Here is a 19,349-nt window from a genome sequence, read left to right as displayed (position 1 = left end):
TCTGAGTCTTCTCTCTCATAAACAATTGTTGCTAATGATACAATTATTTTGGGTAGATAGGGATGAAGCTACTGTTTTATTAAAAATGAGATTAGACTTTACATGCTATCTATAAATATAAAGTTAATTTAAAGTAAAACTAATGAGATATTGATTTTAAGATAAAAATGTCTTTGAATGCTTTTTAGATTATTATTGTTTTGGAAAAATGTTAAAAATATTAAATGAAGTCATTATTTTAAATTAATGTTTCAAATTTAGGCAATGTTGAAGGACTAAATTATATGAAAGATGAACTTAGTATGTTTTACTTTCTCCTCCCCAAATGTTCAGTTTTCCCACTGTGTAACCACTTCTATTTCATCAAGTTAACATTTGCATTTTGTAGTGCAATCATAATGCCATCAGCGTTTAGCTGTTGTTCTATAGGTACATATATTCAACTCACCCTGTTCTTTTTCCAGAGTTGTTTACATTTCCATTTACTTTACTTACTTTGGTTCTGCTATTTTTTGCTGGATTTTTCCCTGTAAATTTTGATTAGTTACACTTTCATAAAACAATGATAAAATATAGTGAAAATCGACAGTCCTTTACTTTCTATTTCCCCAAATACCATTCTGCCCTTCTAAGAACCTTAAGAACCATAATTTTTTCAAAGTTTCTTTTTTTATTCTATTGCATATTTTGAAAATATACATTTTATTGTGATTTTTCGATTTACTAATTTTAGCTATTATCTACTGTCTTCTTGTAATATAAAAGAGAAGTATTTTTATACTTTTGTTTGACTCTTCTGTAGAATAAATCTCAACTTGTAGTTAATCAGTTTTCACATTGTTATAACTATAAACACATGCACGCTATTGATCCAAATCTATATTCTGCTTTCTTTCATAACTTTTGGGGCTTGTTTCTGTTAATATTTACTTCATTTTTTGTTTTTTGTACAAAATATTGAAATGTACCTAACTTTCTTTTTGTAAATGCCCTATTGACCTGTCAAAGCTCCATTATTTGTGTATTTTCTCTAATTTTCAAATACATGTGATAATGTTACAAATGTTCTATTTATTTCCTATGGCTTTCCCTCCCCAAATCATCTAGCTATTATAGATTTATTGCAGTATAATTTACATACACAATCTAACATATATAGATGAACGAGAACTACCAACTAGATCAAGATATAGACCATATCCAGAACTCCAGCAGGCTCTCTCATCATGCTTGCTTTCATTTATTAATTCTATGCTCAAATTTTCAGATCTGTATGCCATGAATCAAGTTTTCTGCCATGGAACTTTATACAGATACAATTATGCAGTATACACTCCTTTTTCTTTCACTCAATATTACGTCTTTAGATTCACCAATTCTGTATGTATCATTGTTTCGTTCTTTTTCATTGTTATGCAATATTGCATAGCATGAATATACTGTAAAAATTAGTTTTATAAAAACTTTGTTATAATTCATCTGGCCCTTAAATTGCTCTGAAGAAATCAAAGCCAACCTCACATTTTCCTTATTGTGATTACCTGGTTTTCCTTCCTGGATATGTGAAGAAATTTTATAATCATCATTAAGTCAAGGGCAATTTATTCAAGATCAGTTTTCTTTAACAGTTTTTAGTTAGATCCTGATTGTTTCCCATTGATCCATAGAGCTGGTTTCCTTATCTTTCTTATTTCAAGGATTTTTAAAATTATTAAAAATTATATGTTTTACAATATTTTAATGTGTGTATTATTCTCTTTTACTTAAGGTTTTTGGATCATCCTTATACTGAATCTTTTCTGTTTTTGACTCTTATTTAGATATATCATATTTTGAACAATTGCACTAACCTTGTTCTATTACTCCTCCTTTATGTTTTTGCATTTACTATGAAAACATCAAGTTTTTCCTTTTGGCCAGAAATTAAAATATTATCTATAATATTACCTATGTTTAATCTACTCATTTCTTTTTCTAATTTATTTATTATTCGGGTAATAGTATCGTTTGGCTCTCAACTTGTTTCCTTATTATAGTCTTTTATGTCATTCTTTTTAACAATTAAATTAACATCTTTGAATTCTGTTTTTATTTAATCTATGATATTTTTATACTATGAAGATATTTTTTATACTATTCATAGAGTTTTTCTCTGGTATATGCAAATTAATGTATTTCTTAATGAACATATTAAAACTTTTGAGAAATAATAATTTAACCTGCTGTTATCATTGCAACTGTAAGAAAATATTTTTTTTCTTTTTGCAGGAAGTGCAAAAGACATCATAATGATATATGAAGAAGATGCTGAGGAATGGGCTCTGTACTTGATGGAAGTATTTTTACATGTTGTGAAAAGGGAAGCGATCCTGTTATATCACTTGGAGAATTTTTCTTTTCGGCATTTGGAGTTGCTGAACTTAACCTCTTACAAATGTAAACTTTTGATATTATCAAACAGCCTGCTTAAAGATCTAACTCCAAAGAAATGTCAATTTCTAGAAAAGGTACTTCATTCAGCAGAAAGTGTAGTTACTTTGCTTTGTGGAGTGAAGAGTTCAGCTCAGCTCTATGAATTATTAAATATCTCTCAAAGCAGATGGGAGATCTCAACTGAGCAGGAACCTGAAGACTACATCTCTGTAATCCAGAGTATCATATTCAAAGGTAGCGTTGCCAAACCTTCGTTTGTTTTATTTTTATGTGTTTTTTTTTTTTTTTTTTTGTAAATAAAAAGTGCAAGTTTTTTTTTAGAAGCAATAGCTGATGTTAGGATAAAAATAAGAAAAATGAGAGCTGATTTTATTCAACAGTATGTTGTACTTTCTACAAAATACATGAAGGTTCTTAATTTTTAGCTCTATTCCAATCAAGGCTTATTCATTGTTCTAAAAATGACTTATAAATATACCCTTTATGGCAGCCTGGATGAGACCAGGGCAGAACAAGTATGGTATGCTCAGCCATATGACAGTTTGGTTTTGGAAGCTGGTTTCTTATGTAACTGGTGAGGCTTGAATTAATATACTTTAGCAGTGTTACCAGTCAGTAGCAGTTCAAAGTTTGAAGGTGTGGGTTAGAATTACAGAGCTTTTAAAATTTTAGCATGTAACCTTTAGATAAAAGAGAATACAAGTTCCCATTAATTAATTAATTAATTAATTACATTTCTATGTAATAATCAAAATGTTGCAGCTTACTAATGTTAAAGCTTCTCCCTTCCACAGTTTATTCTAATGGGCGTGAAGGGGGTGCTGTGATCAGCTGCTGTGGTCAGGAAACCTAGTTTCCTTAGTCTGCACTTTGCCCTCAACTCCCAGTCTTCCAACTATGGTTTCATGCCTTAAAGGGAAGGAGAGAAGCTATTATTTTGTCTTGGCCACATCAGATTAAAAGTCTGCTCTTTTTCTTGGAGCAAATTTCTGAGTTTTTTTGAAACCCCTATTCACTGGGAATGTTTCTCCTGAAGTTTTTTAATGAGTCAAATATTTCCTCTTCTCTAAGATCATAGCTGTGGTTGTCTAACACATATAGATTCTTACTGCTCATTTGTATGGCTCCTTCATGTGTCTCTCATGATCAAAATGGCACCGAGGCATCTCCTGGCTGGGTGTTTCTCCTACCTTGTCTATAACTATCTGAAGATAAACCTTCCTTTATCTTCATTTATCTTTTTCCTGACAAACTTTGGGCATACAAGCCATTTCCAGAGTAGCTATCACCATCCTGCCCTCAGAGCAGCAGTACCGCCAGTCTCTTGTCTTTAGTAATTGCCTGTATCAACCCCAAATGGTTCACTGGAATCTCTTCTCACTATACTTGAGGAGGGTAATATCCCTCATTCTTCCCTGGTAGGAAACAATTTCCTTTTTACCAAAATCCCTTCTTATTTTCCAGTATTGTAACCTCTTCAAATTCTTTTTTTTTTTTCGGGGCGGGGTTTTTTTTTTTTTTTTAAGACATTCTCTCTCTGTCACCCAGGCTGGAGTGCAGTGGCATGAACTTAGCTCAGGGCAACCTCCGCCTCCCAGGCTAAAGCAATTCTCGTGCCTCAGCCTCCCAAGTAGCTGGTATTACAGATACGCACCACCACTCCCTCCAGCCAGCTAATTTTTAAGAGATGGGGTTTTACTGTGTTGCCCAGGCTGGTCTCGAACTCCTGACCTCAAGTGATCCACCCGCCTTGGCCTCCCAAAGTGCTGGGATTACAGGTATGAGCCACCATGCCAGACCCAAATTCAATAGTTTTTAAAAGCCTTGTCTTAGTTGTCTATTGTTTAATAACAAGTTTCTTAAAATTTTAGAAACTTAATAAATAATGGTTATATCAGTTTTTATGGTTCAGGAATCTAGAAGAGATTTAGCTAGGAGGCTCTGAAGCAGGATTTGTCATGAGAATGCAGTCAAGCCATCCAGAGCTAAGATCCTCTGAAGGCTCCACTGGGTGAGGACGTACTAATAAGGCTTACATTGTTGACAGTTTCCTTTGTTATTGTGATTTTAATAATTCCTTGGTTGTTTGAAGGTCACTTCTAATTATTCCTGGGAAAGTCCCTTGAAAACAATGTTTCTGAATTTCTGCATGTTTAAAAGTGTTTGTCTCATGTCTTACACTGGAGGAAGAGTTTGTCTGAAGACAGTATTGCTCTTGCTCTTGTCTCTAGCGCTGCAGAATTTACAGAATTTTTATTTTCCTAGCTGACTAAAGGATTTTTCATTTACAGTTGAAGTTCAGTGACTTCACTAGAATGTTATCTCAGCGCTGACTGTTCTGGATTATTTTTCCCAGGGACATGCTTCTTTGTTTTTGTTTTGATCTTTTTCCCAAAATGTAGATTCAAGTCTCCTTTTATTTTATGAACAATCTCTTAACTTATATCTAAGTTTATGGTTTGTTTTTCAGGGATTCCTTTTTTAAGTATTTTGGATGTCTTTAGTCTGCAATGCACTCTACATTTTCTCTCTAATCCCTTTTAACTCTATTAATATCTAATTAACTTAGTTTGCATTTTCACGTCAACTTTTGCTACCATTTTATGCTTTCAGGAGTCTTTCTTCCTCTGTATTACTTCCAATCTCTTTCATTTTCATAGTAATTTTACTTTTTCTCATTGTACCATTTGGTTGAACACTTGAAATTTAAAATTAATCTCTTGTTCTTCCTTCACTCACCTCTCACTAATTTCTTACATGTCTGTGCTATGTAATTGCTTCAAAAGGTGATTTCTAGTCATTACATTTTAAAAATTCATGGCGAAATATTTGGTTACAATTTTCAACTTTGTCTATGGTAATGTTTTTAATTTTTGCTCCTCATCTCCATTGATTTTTTTTCATTTCCTCTTTTCTTCTCTCCTTCCTTTCCTTCCTTGCTTTCTTCCTCCTTCCCTTCATTCCTTCCTTCCCTCCCTCTCTTCTTCCCTTCATCTCTTTTTCTCTTTTAGTATCTTTATATAGATTCTATGCTTGTTCAGGTTTCCTTATGTGTCACTGAGACAAGTGAGTTTTTTTGGTCCAGCCAATGGAGATAGACAGAGTGGGTTTTATTGTTTGTTCTGTTGTTGTTGTTATTTTATAATAAAAGACTTTACTTCTCTGCTTCCACAGATGTAGACGACTGCTTTCTGTAATATGTTTTTTTCTGTATAGTTGTTTATTTAGCCTCACTTTGTCTGCTTTTTAGAACCAAACTACTTCCATAGATGCTTATACCTCAAATTGTTGCCTCCTATACAATGTGCCCCTAGCCTTATAGGAAGTATGTTTGCTGGCTCTTAAAGTCTGCAGCTTCTGAACTGTTTCTTCAAACTGTTTTTCTGTTTCCTCCTGTATACCCTTATGCTCTATTATCACTGTTTTAGGAAACATTTCACTGAATTTGGGTTCTAGGGTTTCACTAAACCTGTTTGGGTTCTAAATAGGACATTTGCATAATATTTCCTCATTGTCTATGTGTTGGAATGATTTCCAAGAATAAAAAGGGGAAATATTCACAATATACAACAATGTTCAAACTGGAAGTTTTCCAGTTTCTTATTTATTTTTCCTCTCTCTTTTTAGTATTCCTCAAGTACATTAAACTTTTTTGAGTGAAAAGAAAAAGTGTTACCATAGGAAAATTATTATTAAAAATCACAATAAAGCACAAGTAAGTGTATGCTACTTTCTCCCTGAAGATTGTTAGCAAAATTTTAGATTGCCCCTCGCACCCATAATTTCTGTTTATTCAAATAATTCATGTTATTTTGGCCATTTGAGCTGTAATGACACTATTACATAGAAATATTGAGATACACCTTTTAGTTGTTTTGTTTTATGATGAGTATTTTTGGGTGGATGTGAAAGCGGTATTCTGCTATATCTTCAAATTATATTTCCATTCATACTTGATAGGAGAAAAACTCATGCCTTATAGACAACACAGCACTATTTTGCAGACACTGTTATCTCTCATCTTCCCACATTCAGATTTTGGACTCTGATTTGTTAGGGTAACTTAGATGTGCCAATTGGAAAATATAATCATCTTGTTTGGAAAAGGGTGTTCAGACATAGTGTATTTTTTGTCTGAGGTACAAGAATGCAACCAGAAGCATATAGATGTATTTCCAAGTCCTCAAATGGTGGCAATTTCCAAACTGCATAAAATAACTTTTATATGTGAATTGTGTCCTCTGACAAAATTGATTCTAATTGCTGTAGTCTATGCAGTGATAAATTTGCTTAAGTACTCTGCTAAATTATTTTATGTTTATGTTGCCATTCATGTTGAAGACATAAAGTCTCATTTTTAAATTGTGGGCAGTACCAAAAAAATTGGTGAAATAGGACAAAGAATGTGGAATTCAGTTCTTACTGTCCCTTTTCTTCTTTTCCTCATTCCATAAAGAAATTATATGAAGAATAAGGGAAACTTGTTATTCAGAAACATGCTATAAAAAGAGAGAATAATAACTATGCCAAGAAAGTCATAGAAATAATTAAATGTTCTCATATATTAATATAAGACAAAAATCAGAGGAAATTTTATTACACTTAATGAAAGAGAAAGATATTTTCTAATTAATCAAGGCTCCAGAGAAAAGTTTTTAACATTAAAAAAGTTTTTTAAATGATATAGTAATTTATGTTTTGTCTGAGTATTTCATTTCCTTTAAAGGAAATAAGAAGATAAGTTTTCTGTCTTCTTAATTCCCAAATTGGGAATAACACAAATCCAGATGTACTTCCTCTTTTCTCCGTGTATTATAATCATTTGCATGATAATGATATTTCTTCCTTTTTCTGTCTTCTATGTGTTTATTTATTTATTTTTTACTTAATTTTCTTCTGTAGTCTTTCCACATTTATAGACTTTATGCAGCATTGTTTATATGTGATATAAATAATCTGATCTGAAATTGTTATAAAATCAACTGCCATTTCTTAGTATCATCATCAGGTACTTGAATCCTCCTGGAGTCTGGTTTTCAGGATCCTGGCACCTCTGTAGGGCGTCTTTCCTCCTTTGTTCTTTGTTCTGGACTCTGCCCCCATCACTTCTGGATCAGGCACCCTGGTTTGCTTGCAACCCCTAAGTTACCCTTTACCAACAGCTCTCTCTATGGCTTTTTTTCTCATTTTTTTCTTCATTGTCCAATAGCAGGAAAAACCGTTAATTATTTCTTGAAGAACCTTAACATTTCCATTTTGTTTTTCTATTACCAAACCAAGGATTTCAAATTTTTAGCTTTATTACATGTTTTAAAGGAAGTAGAAAATGAAGAGTAGTAATGTAACAGTAGAATTATTGGAAAGGCAAAACAAAACAAGCACCACAATATAAACAAACTATGTAAAAGCATTGTTTTCCTTTCTTTCTCTCTGTGCTGTGCATTGCTTAAGAACTCTGACTCACTGGACCTGCCTAGAGCTGGTCAATGAGATGTTGTAGTCTTTCAAACGAAGTCCTTCCTTTTTGCATAGGTCTTTCAGCTCTTTGAAGGTATGGCTGCAGCATGGGTGTTCAGGCCATTTCTGTTGTCAGCATTAGTATATAGAGACATACTGTATATTAGGGTAATTGCATCATTCACCATTGAACAAACACAGCCTTTCCATTTTTGCCTTCACACCATTGTTCTTTCACTTCTCTTTTCATCTGGAGTATCCTTCCACATATTTTCAGTTGAAATCTCAATCATCTTTCAAAATCAGTTGAAGAGTTGCTTTACCAATAAATTCATCTCAGATCATTTCTGCATGAAAAATATTTTCCTCATCTAATTCTGTTAATTTTGATTATTGCTTACTTATGATTCTCATCACATTCTATATTCTCTGTAACTATTTTTGACCATTTCTTTTCTTCTCCTTATTGCTGTTTTAAAAATGGAATGTTATTAACTTTGTTTTATCCCTGGCACAGTGAGTGGCTCACGCCTGTAATCCAAGCACTTTGAGGAGGCCGAGGTAGGCAGATCATTTGAGGTCAGGAGTTCAAGATCAGCTTTGGCAACATGGTGAAATCCAGTTCGAGACCCAGCCTTGGCAACATCGTGAAACTGATAATACAAAAATTAGCCAGGCGTGATGGTGCACACCTATAATCCCAGCTACCCGGGAGGCTGATGCAGGAGAATCACTTGAACAGGGAGGCAAAGGCTGCAGTGAGCCCAGATGGCATCACTGCACTCCAGACTGGGTGACAGAACAAGACTCCATCTCGAACAAAACAAAGAAACAAAAACAAAAAACCTTCATTTTAAAAATATTTCAGCATTCTCAACATCCAAAAAACCCCAAAACCCAGAAAAGACAATTTGTGTTTTTAAGTGCAGATTTATAAATGTTTATGGTACAGTTTGGTTTTTCTCTTTGTTGAAACCTATTGATGAAAAGGTTTACTTCAGAATTCTTGTTAAGAATACATAACCTCAATCTAATCATGAGGAGATATCAGACAAACTGGGGGATTTTTGTGGAATTTAGGGAGATTCCATAAAATCATTGCTCTGCACTCTTCAACACTATTAAAGTCAAGAGGCTAAAAGAAAGGGTGAATTATTATTCCAAAATAAAGTAATCCAATGCCGTCAGCTCGGCAGTATCCCAGGGCTTTTCCCATCTTCCACATTCAATTAAATTATGTGCCTTAGAAAGTATCTCAGTTCCCATTTCTCATCCATTGGCCTAGATCTTCATCTTCTATTGTAGAGTCTACTACTAGAACCTCCCAGCTGGTAGCCTCTTTCCTCCCTATTCTTCTAAAACACACACTGTACTTTGGGGCTGTATATCACCTATGGAATAAAGTCAAAATACCTTAAAGTAGCACACAAGGCCTCTCATAATCAAATATTATGTAAAATATTTTTTGAAATTAGCAAGATTTAAAACACTTTGTTCACAAATTTAGACAATAATTAATTCTAACAGTAAATGTATAATGATAATTTAGTATATTGAGGACTAAGATCAGTACAACTGTTTATGTGCTTCTAGAATTTATTAAGGCTTGAAAAATTATTAGCTGCCAAATTTAAAATCCAGGGACTGAATATTGGCTTTTTTTCTTTCTCTAAGAAACAAATAGTTCATTATAACTTCAGAATTCCAATTAAAGTGATGGATTGTTTGAAAATAATATTACTCAAAAAGTCTGAATTATAACTTTGAGTTCGGGGATCTGATATTTTACACAAGGGTTTTCTGTTTGTTTGTTTGTTTGTTTTGTTTTTGTCCCAAAGAGTTTCTCTGGCTTGCATGATTTAATAAAGTCATTGGAATTATTTCTGAGACTGTAAGGACTAAGGTTTTAAGGTTTTTTCCAATATATGATACATATTCAATTTCTCTTTGAATAAGCTTTTTATATATCGATTTATCTTTTTAAATTCTATTTTTAATTTTTGTTTTTTAAACATCATGTTTGGCCATTCTCATATATATTGAAGAATGAAACTTAAACAACAAAATGGTTAGTAAAAATTTATTAGTTCTAGACACCAGAATGTAATTATAATTTGTTTATTGCTAATAAAATAAGATAAAGGCATTTGATCAGGATATTTTTAGCTGTGTTGGTAATGACATTCTGTATATGATTCTGGGTAGCTTTTCCCTTCCCCTCCCCTGCCCTCTGCTCCCCTCCCCTCTCCTGCCCTCCTCCCTCTCCTTCTTCCTCTCTTCCCCTCCCCTCCTTTCCTTTCCTCTCCTTCCCTCCTCTCCTGTCTCTCTTCGTTTCTTTCTTTTTTTTTTTTTTTTGAGACAGGGTCTTGCTCTGTTGCCCAGGCTAGAGTGCAGTGGTGGTACCTGGGCTCACTGCAACCTCCATCTCCAGGGTTCAAATGATTCTCGTGCCTCAGCCTCCTGAGTAGCTGGGATTAAGGTAGGCACTACCACACCTAGCTAAATTTTTTTCCTTTTTTTAAAAAAAATTATACTTTAAGTTCTGGGGCTTTGGTATTTCTAGTAGAGACACGGTTTCACCATGTTGGACAGGCTGGTTTCAAACTCCTGGCTTCAAGCGATTGACCTACCTCCCAAAGCGGTGGTATTACAGGCATGAGTCACCACACCTGGCCTCTGGGTAGCTTTTAACCATATTCTTATTATGAATGTATGCACCCTACTCCTGAGTTCTACTACCTCCCTTTTTGAATAAAAAACGAAGGCACACTGTTTCGTATTACTCGGGATTATTGTGTTATTAACGACATTGTGTTATTAACAACTTCTTTGCTTTCCAAAAATCTTACCTTTCTTTAGATGGTTTCCTCTTTATCTTTGATAAAAGCTAATTTGTTTTTCACTTTCAATTCCATGTGGGAAATGATCATCTGCTGAATAAACAGCATGATTCCAAGGCTTTTCTGAAAATTAACTCTAGTGTTAAAGGGAAGAAACTATGTACAGAGCCCATGAAAAAACAAAACTTTAGTGTCTCTTATTATAAAATATCTAGTTCTGAAATCTTTGCCAAGACATTTGGTATCCTGAGGTCTATCTGTAATTCAAGGTCCAAAGAAATCTACTCTTATGTGACAATTGAGCCATTGGAGGGAGATATATCTTTGAGCTGTGTTTGACTTGAACATGCCCTCCCTTAGCTGGTGACTAGCCGCGTGGTAACCTCCATAATTATTTTTCAAGACAGACACTTTAAACTTTATTTTCTTAACATCAGTAACATTTTCTTGTTCACACATATTTATGCTGGAAATTAAGGTATAGGATCATATAAGATTAGTTAACAGCTTGATACAAGATGATGTCTCTGACACTGTTTTGCCATATTATATTTCACACAGGGAATAGAATGAGAAGCTCCTATATTTTAACTTTATTCTTGACTTAGAAATACAATAAGCAGTTTAGATTAAGAAAGAAAGATTTTAAAATCAGACATTTTGTGATATAACCGAATGAGAATTCATTTACACTCATTTATTGAGGATATGTATTTTTAACCTTAAGTTTTCACAAGTGATTTCAAATTACTTTTACTGGTGTCTTAATATTCTTATATATTCAAAGACCTGAAAATTTGAATATCCCATTTTATAAGTTGCATAATAGAAGGGTTGAAATTACATGTTTTTATCAGAACTATATTCATTAAATGTTTATGGTTGTACTCCTTACTAGGCAATTATGATTTCTTGTTGATTATAAGAGAAATATTAAGATATATAGAAATCATCACAAATATTCCTCTAAAGATCATCTTATATTTTTTGACTGTTAATAGTATCATAATGCTACAAAATGTATTTCTAGGGAGGTAAGTAATGCTCATCAATCCGTTTAATAGCTTCCCATATGAGAAAGCTGAACTCTTATTCAACATTACTTTTTATTCAAGTACTTTTACAGGAATTCAATTTGACTAACATTATGGAAATTGAGAATCTCTATTTTTCAGCCCTACTATTATGCTACTCCATCCCCTAATAAATGCTTTATCATCCCTTCAATATTTAACAGGGAGGATTTGTCTGAATCACTGCTCCATTTTCACAATGACCAGCACCAGATACAATAATTATTTTTTTATTCAACCGGCCAAGTTCTTTACAACTCATTGAACTTCTTTTGGAATATGAAGAAGTGTGATTTATATCTAATGTGTAATTATTTCATGGGCTTTCATAGCTTTTTAGAAACTTTTAGTGAAAGTTTCTAAAAGACAAAGGAGATATACAATTGCTTTTTCCACTTTATTTCCTCTTTCCAGGATAGCTACTATATAATTTCCAATATTTACTTTTATAATGTATTTAATTACAATAAATATATGACTCCTGACTTTGGTGTCATATATTATGGATATATGGATAATGTAGATAATATGGATAAAAATTACAAATAATTTTTAAATGTAAGGAAAAAATATGTATTTTGAATTAGGGTCTCACTCTAGAGTGCAGTAGTGCAATCTCAGCTCACTGCAACTTCTATCTTGCAGGATCAAGCAGTTCTCATGCCTCAGCCTCCCAAGTAGCTAGGACTACAGGAATGCACTACCATGCTCAGCTAATTTTTGTATTTTTAGTAGAGACAGGATTTCACCGTATTGGCCAGGCTGGTCTCAAACTCCTGGCCTACGTGATCCACATGCCTCAATCTCCCAAAGTGCTGGGATTACAGGCATGAGCCACAGTGCCCAGCCTAATATTTTTTAATTTTAATATATACATATTTAAAAATATATGTATATATATGTATATATATAAGCTTTTTATTTTTGTAATTATAAAAATAGTACATACTCATTGTAAAAAAAATAAATCTGAATAGTACAGAGAACATAAAAGAAACAGGAAGAAAATGTCACTTAGAATGACAATACCCAGAGGCAATCACTGTTAACATTTTGGCATATTTAATTTCATATATAATTCTGATCATGCAGAATATCAATTGTTTAGAAGTTGAGAGATTACTTGCCAAATATGTACGTACAAACATTTTAAAACAAAATCATAATTTATGTTAGAGGAGAAAACAAAGCATAAATTATAAGTATAGGACTAAACTTAAATGAATATGTGAATTTTTAAAAATATTAAACAAAATCTGAAATGATAACCAGATTTAAAATTTTGCCTTTGGCTCAGAAATGATATATTGACAACTATTCCATGAGAAATGAAAATCTCACCAAAATCAACTTTGCACTCCAATGAAAGATTCTAGTTTGGAATGAATAATTCAAAATGATGAAAGCATAGATTTAAATGGTAATAATAATCTTAATTATACAGAATTGTTCAATATGTTGATGGAGGGAGGAGCAAAAATTTTATAGATAAGCTACTCACAGATGAATTATTATGAAAAATAGAAGTTATAAATGTATATGAAAAATTTTCTGGTACCTCATATAAAGAGTTTTTAAAAACCTTTCTTTTTAAATTGTACCTTAGGTTCTGGGGTACATGTGGACCATGCAGGATTGTTGCATAGGTATATAGATGGTAATGCGGCTTGCTGCCACAACCCTCCCCAACCTCCCCACCCCCTGCTGTTATCCCTCCCCATCTCCCCAACCCATGTTATCCTCCCCAACCTCCCCACCCTCTGCTGTCCCTTCCCTAACCACCCCCAACAGACCCCAGTGTATGATGCCCCCCTCCCTGTGTCCATGTGTTCTCATTGTTCAACACCTGCCTATGAGTGAGAACATGCAGTGTGTGATTTTCTGTTCTTGTGTCAGTTTGTTGAAAATGATGTTTTCCAGGTTCATTCATGTCCCTACAAAGGACACAAACTCATCGTTTTTTATGGCTGCATTGTATTCCATGGTATCTATGTGCCACATTTTCCTTGTCCGGTCTATCATTGATGGGCATTTGAGTTGGTTCCAGGTCTTTGCTCTTGTACACAGTGCTGCAGTGAACATACATGTGCATGTGTCTTTATAAATAGAATGATTTATAATCTTTGGGTATATACCCAGTAATGGGATTGTTGGGTCAAATGGAATTTCTACTTCTAGATCCTTGAGGAAGCACCACACTGTCTTCCACAATGGTTGAACTAATTTACACTCCCACCAATGGTGTAAGAGTGTTCCTATTTCTCCACATCCTCTTCAGCATCTGTTGTCTCCAGATTTTTTAACGATGGCCATTATATCTGGCGTGAATTGGTATCTCAGTGTGGTTTTGATTTGCATTTCTCTAATGCCCAGTGATGATGAGAACTTTTTCATATGTTTTTTGGCCTCATATATGTCTTCTTTTGAAAAGTGTCTGTTCATGTCCTTTGCCCATTTTTGAATGGGTTTGTTTGTTTTTTTTCTTGTAAATCTGTTTTAGTTCTTTGTAGATTCTGGATATTAGCCCTTTGTCAGATGGGTAGATGGCAAAATTTTTTTCCCATGTGTTGGTTGCTGGTTCACTCTAATGATTGTTTCTTTTGCTGTGCAGAAGCTCTGGAGTTTAATTAGGTCCCATTTGTCTATTTTGGCTTTTGTTGCCAATGCTTTTGGTGTTTTAGTCATGAAGTCCTTGCCTATGCCTATGTCCTGAATGGTTTTGCCTAGGTTATCTTCTAGGGTTTTTATGGTGTTAGGTCTTACATTTAAGCCTTTAATCCATCTGGAGTTAATTTTAGTGTAAGGTGTCAAGAAGGGGTCCAGTTTCTGCTTTCTGCACATGGCTAGCCAGTTTTCCCAACACCATTTATTAAAGAGGCAATCCTTTACCCATTGCTGGGTTTTGTCAGGTTTGTTTAAGATCAGATGGTTGTAGATGTGTGGCATTACCTCTGAGGCCTCTGTTCTTCCATTGGTCTATATCTCTGTTTTGGCCCAGTACCATGCTGTTTTGATTACTGTAGCCTTGTAGTATAATTTGAAGTCAGGTAGTGTGATGCCTTCAGCTTTGTTCTTTTTGCTTAGGATTGTCTTGGTTATGCGGGGCTCTCTTTTGGTTCCATATGAAGTTTAAGGTTGTTTTTTACAGTTCTGTGAAGAGGGTCATTGGTAGTTTGTTAGGGATAGCATTGAATCTATAAATTACTTTGAGCAGTATGGCCATTTGCACAATATTGATTCTTCCTAACCATGAGAAAACCTTTCTTATAAATAAATTAAATCAGTTCTAGCATTAAAGGTGGTCTCAGATAATATCTCCTCAAACATTATTATTTGACAGATTGTGAAATTGAAATCTGACACCTTGCATTCTTTGTGTAAGACCTACAGTCCAGAAGTGGGGAAGAATCTGGTAGAACCCATGTGGAGTCAGAATACTGGCTTCTCCTTTCCAAAGTTCTAATGCCAAATGGCAGTGGCACTTAGACAAGAGAGTATATTATTTGTCTTCCATTATTTGTTCATGATTGATCCATTACTTTATTCCTTACATTTAAAAATTAATTTCTAACTTTCATTAATAAATTTCTATGAGCCAAGCACCAATGTAAGAACTTTCTACACATTTTAAAATTTAATTGCCTCTAAAACATTAGGTGCAGTTACTACTACTATTCTCATTTTTAAGTAAAAGCATAAACAGAGGAGAGTAGGCAACTAGAAAATAACAGAGCTGGAATGTGGACCAAATACTTTCAGCACCCCCATTTCAAATAACTACATTATTGAACAAATTTTGGTTTGACTTTGAAAAAAATAATGTTTAGGGTTCTTAGAGAGAATTAGATCATTCCTAATTTTCTAGGTATATACATACTCAAGTCTAATCTATGTGTCCATGTTTTTATATTTCAGAGTCTAGGATGAAATTCAAGGTGACAGTATTGTCATCCTGAAATAGAAAAACCTGGACACATGAACAGCTGAGTTAATGCTGTCACAGGTGGTGAATTTTCCCTTTCCTCATCACCTATATTTTCAGTCATGAGAGATTCTCAGCTTTTATTTAGCACCTCTGCATTCTAGGTTTAACAACAGTGTAACAATTTAACACATTTAATGTCTTAGACATCATATCTTGATTTATACTTATAAACTTGCAATTTATTTTATTTAAATTCAATTTCAGTTATCTTCTCATGCTAAATGAGCTTTAGAAAATTTTTCTGTCTGTAACAGTATAGTAATACTTAAAAGACTTAAAACTTTTAAAGTAAATAATTTTCTGAATTTTCTACTGGAAACATTTTCTTTTTCATATAAAAATGTGTTTTTTTTAAATTTTAGGCTTTACATTTCAAAATTGCAAACACAAAATGATATCTGCTTTTTTAATGTGCCATCTTCTTAGTACACCTAATTTGGTCTTATTATAGTAAGATTTATTTTCACTCTTCCTTGTCAATATTACTTCCCTATTTTGTACTTTTCTGATAAATATTCTACTATATTAATCTTGATTAAATGACATAAAATGGTGTCCCATCATGACTTCTTCAAGAGCATGTTAATCATACCAAATTACTCTGATCATAATGCATTCAGACGCTTTCTTTATCTTATCCTTTTGATCTTTGGGATGTATTTTCACATTGTTAATTGAAACATTAGCATTGCACATTTTATCATTTTTTTCTTTTCTTGTTATATTCAAATGCTAGGAATGCTTTCTCATAACCCTGAAACTCACTTAGATACTAGTGATGCTTTTTCTATAAACCAGAAAACTCATATTTTCTGTGTCTCGTATATTGTCTTTGCATAATTTTCTTTTAAGTATATGGCTACAAGAATAATTATATTGCTTTGGAATACATGTATTCCCCTTTGGCTTGGCTTCTTATCCACTAAATAATGGTTTTAGCCAAATCAGTGGACTTTTACTGAACTTCTTCTGTGTGGCAGGCCTTTAATCCATGGAGTTGAGGTGGATGCAAAGATTATTGGTTATGGACATCCAGAGACCACTATCTAATGAAAGGGACAGGAAAGTAAATAATATGTAAATAATGTAATGCAATGTGACAATAGTTCTAATGAGGTGCAGTGCATCCAAAGAGCTATTCATGTGGAAGTTGGGAATGATCTGCACTAGAAACAAGCATTGATGTGAGTGTTGAAAAGTAATTAGAAGGAAAAATGGGGTTAGGTCCAACAGGCAAAAAGAGAAGAGCATGCATGAAGGAATGAAAGATTACGGTTACATTCCGGAACTGGTGAGAAGATTGGAATGGCTACAATGAAAGAGCATTATCACACATGAAGCAAACCAGGTGGGTCCTGAGGCCCTTCCTATCTCAGAACACAAGCAAGTCTGCTGACAAGGCCTACTTACTAGAACTTCTCCTGTGAGGCTGGGGAATGACAAGATATAGGTGGATCTGCTAAAGGCCTTTTACCCACAGTACAAAGTATAATTTTATGACCATGAGCCAGAGGGCTTGGTGTTAGACAGACCTGGGTTTAAGTGAAGCTTTGTGACCTACGACAGTTTATTTAACTTTTTTAAAACTTAATTCTTCTCAGTAAAATCATAATTCTCAGAAAATAATGGTTACATCCCTTGGGATGAGTGTCAGGATTAAATACGATTACGGATATAAATCTCTACATAGGGCATTTGAGACATAGTCAAAATTCAATACCTATTTATTAGCTTACTTTTACACCAACCCCAAACAAGCTTCTGTTAGCGCTTTATGTATTAATAGAGTAATCCTCACGGAACATTTTCCTAGACCAATTGGAAAGGGGCCTTTTCCAATTTAACATATCCTAAAGAATAAATGGGGGGAAAAACAAAACTTATTTCTGTCTCAAAGGTGAGTAGACTCAGTTTCTATAAATTTTGAAGTTGAGGATAGGATATACTTATATAGACTATTTCTGAGAAAGTGAAAGGAAATTAAAATATCATTTAGAAGCTTGCTTTATATGGAAGCAAGCAGTTTCAAAATCATTTTATCTAGTCACATGAAAATGTGAAACTAAAAATTATTCCATTCCATGATGTGATTTTTATTTATTGCATGGTTGAAGCAAAACACCTCACATATCCCATAAATATATATATACCTACTATGTACCCACACAAACTAAAAATTAAAAAAATTAAAAAATGCCACATCACTAAGTTATTTATGTACATATAGCAGTGAGATATTTTAAATGTACAAGTTAAAATCCTCAGATATAGCATCCCTGAAACTTTATGAAAATATTCTTAAATAATCAGATTAATATGTTGATTAATATTTAAAATGTGTAAAATGTTGGTGGACATTTTTTGAAAAACGTGCCAAAAAAGCCTGCCATCAAAATTCAGGTTCTACCTCTAGATAATTGTAAAGAATTTGAAGCTACTTGAAGGAAAACAACTGAGATACTTACCTGTCTTCTTCAAACCTGTTTTAGACCAAGAAGAATCATTATTACCTATTGATAAGGATTCCACATTTGACACAATAAATAATCATTTTCTCTCATAAATAATCTGAAAACCAGTTGACAACATATAACTGCCTCTGAGAATTCTTTGTAAAGTAAATCATCTTTGTGAGATAACTGAGTAAGCAACAAGAACTGATAAACATACTGACTTACACATAAATTGCCATTTCTATGTAAATTAGCAATCCTAACTAAAATATCAGTGTAATGTCAAATAAGGTATAATCTTATGCTATGGTGATAATTAATGCCTCAGACATTTTCATTAGAGATTTGGGCCATATGTTGCTTTTATCAGCTCTGAAAATTTTGTGTCTTTGAATCTATCAGATAATTCCTGTGATAAATTGACTGCCATATGCAAGGATAAAACTGTGGGTTGGGAAACAGAATAGGGTAGTGTACATGCCTGTTTTCACACTGCTATAAAGAACAACCAAGACTGGGTAATTTATAAGTAAAGAAGTTTAATTGACTCACAGTTTCACATGGCTGGGAAGACCTCAGGAAACATAATCATGGCAGAAGGGAAAGCAAGGAATATCTTACTTGGCAGCAGGAGATGGACAGCGCAAGGGAAGGACTACACTTTTAAACAATCAGATCTTGTGAAAACTCAATATCATGAGAACAGCATGGGGGAAACCACCCCCATGATCTAATCACCTCCCTCCAGATTCCTCCCTCAACACCTGGGGATTACAGTTCCATGTGAGATTTGGGTAGGAACACAGAGCCAAACCATATCTGGTAGTGATCAAAGTTCTCTGAAGCCTGACTAGCTAGGTATTCACCTGATTTCGGCAATAACTAGCCTCATGGTCTTAAAAGAGTTCATTTGTTGCTCAGAGCCTTATTTTCCTTATTTAAAATGGCAACACCCATCCCCTTTCCTCACACTCCCTGACAGCATCTGCTATGCTCCAGGTTTTGCCTCCCCTTGTGAGATGGCAAGTCCTATGAAGGAAGGCTTACCACCATGTCCTCTGCATTCTGAATAGCACCCGGTACATAGTTGAGTGGTAAATATATGTTT

General features: G+C 33.8%; 1 protein-coding gene across 4 annotated transcripts in view; it reads left to right on the top strand.

The window, feature by feature from the left end:
• Positions 1-19,349, top strand: part of BANK1 (B cell scaffold protein with ankyrin repeats 1) — a 307,020-nt gene that overhangs the window by 31,355 nt on the left and 256,316 nt on the right. For 3 of the 4 annotated variants that reach the window (XM_032261513.1, XM_032261511.1, XM_032261514.1), the window contains exon 2: positions 2,269-2,667. In XM_032261513.1, coding sequence (XP_032117404.1) covers positions 2,269-2,667 — 399 coding nt within the window. Of the gene's footprint in view, positions 1-2,268; positions 2,668-12,736; positions 13,224-19,349 lie in introns of those variants that run through there. The other variant, XM_032261515.1, reaches the window with a different exon arrangement.

Source organism: Sapajus apella, unplaced genomic scaffold (assembly GCF_009761245.1).
Source record: "Sapajus apella isolate SASKATOON/1434 unplaced genomic scaffold, GSC_monkey_1.0 scaffold124, whole genome shotgun sequence".
Taxonomy (NCBI): domain Eukaryota; kingdom Metazoa; phylum Chordata; class Mammalia; order Primates; family Cebidae; genus Sapajus; species Sapajus apella.
The sequence above is the reverse complement of the archived record's forward strand: the minus strand, read 5'-3'. Positions and strand labels throughout refer to the sequence as shown.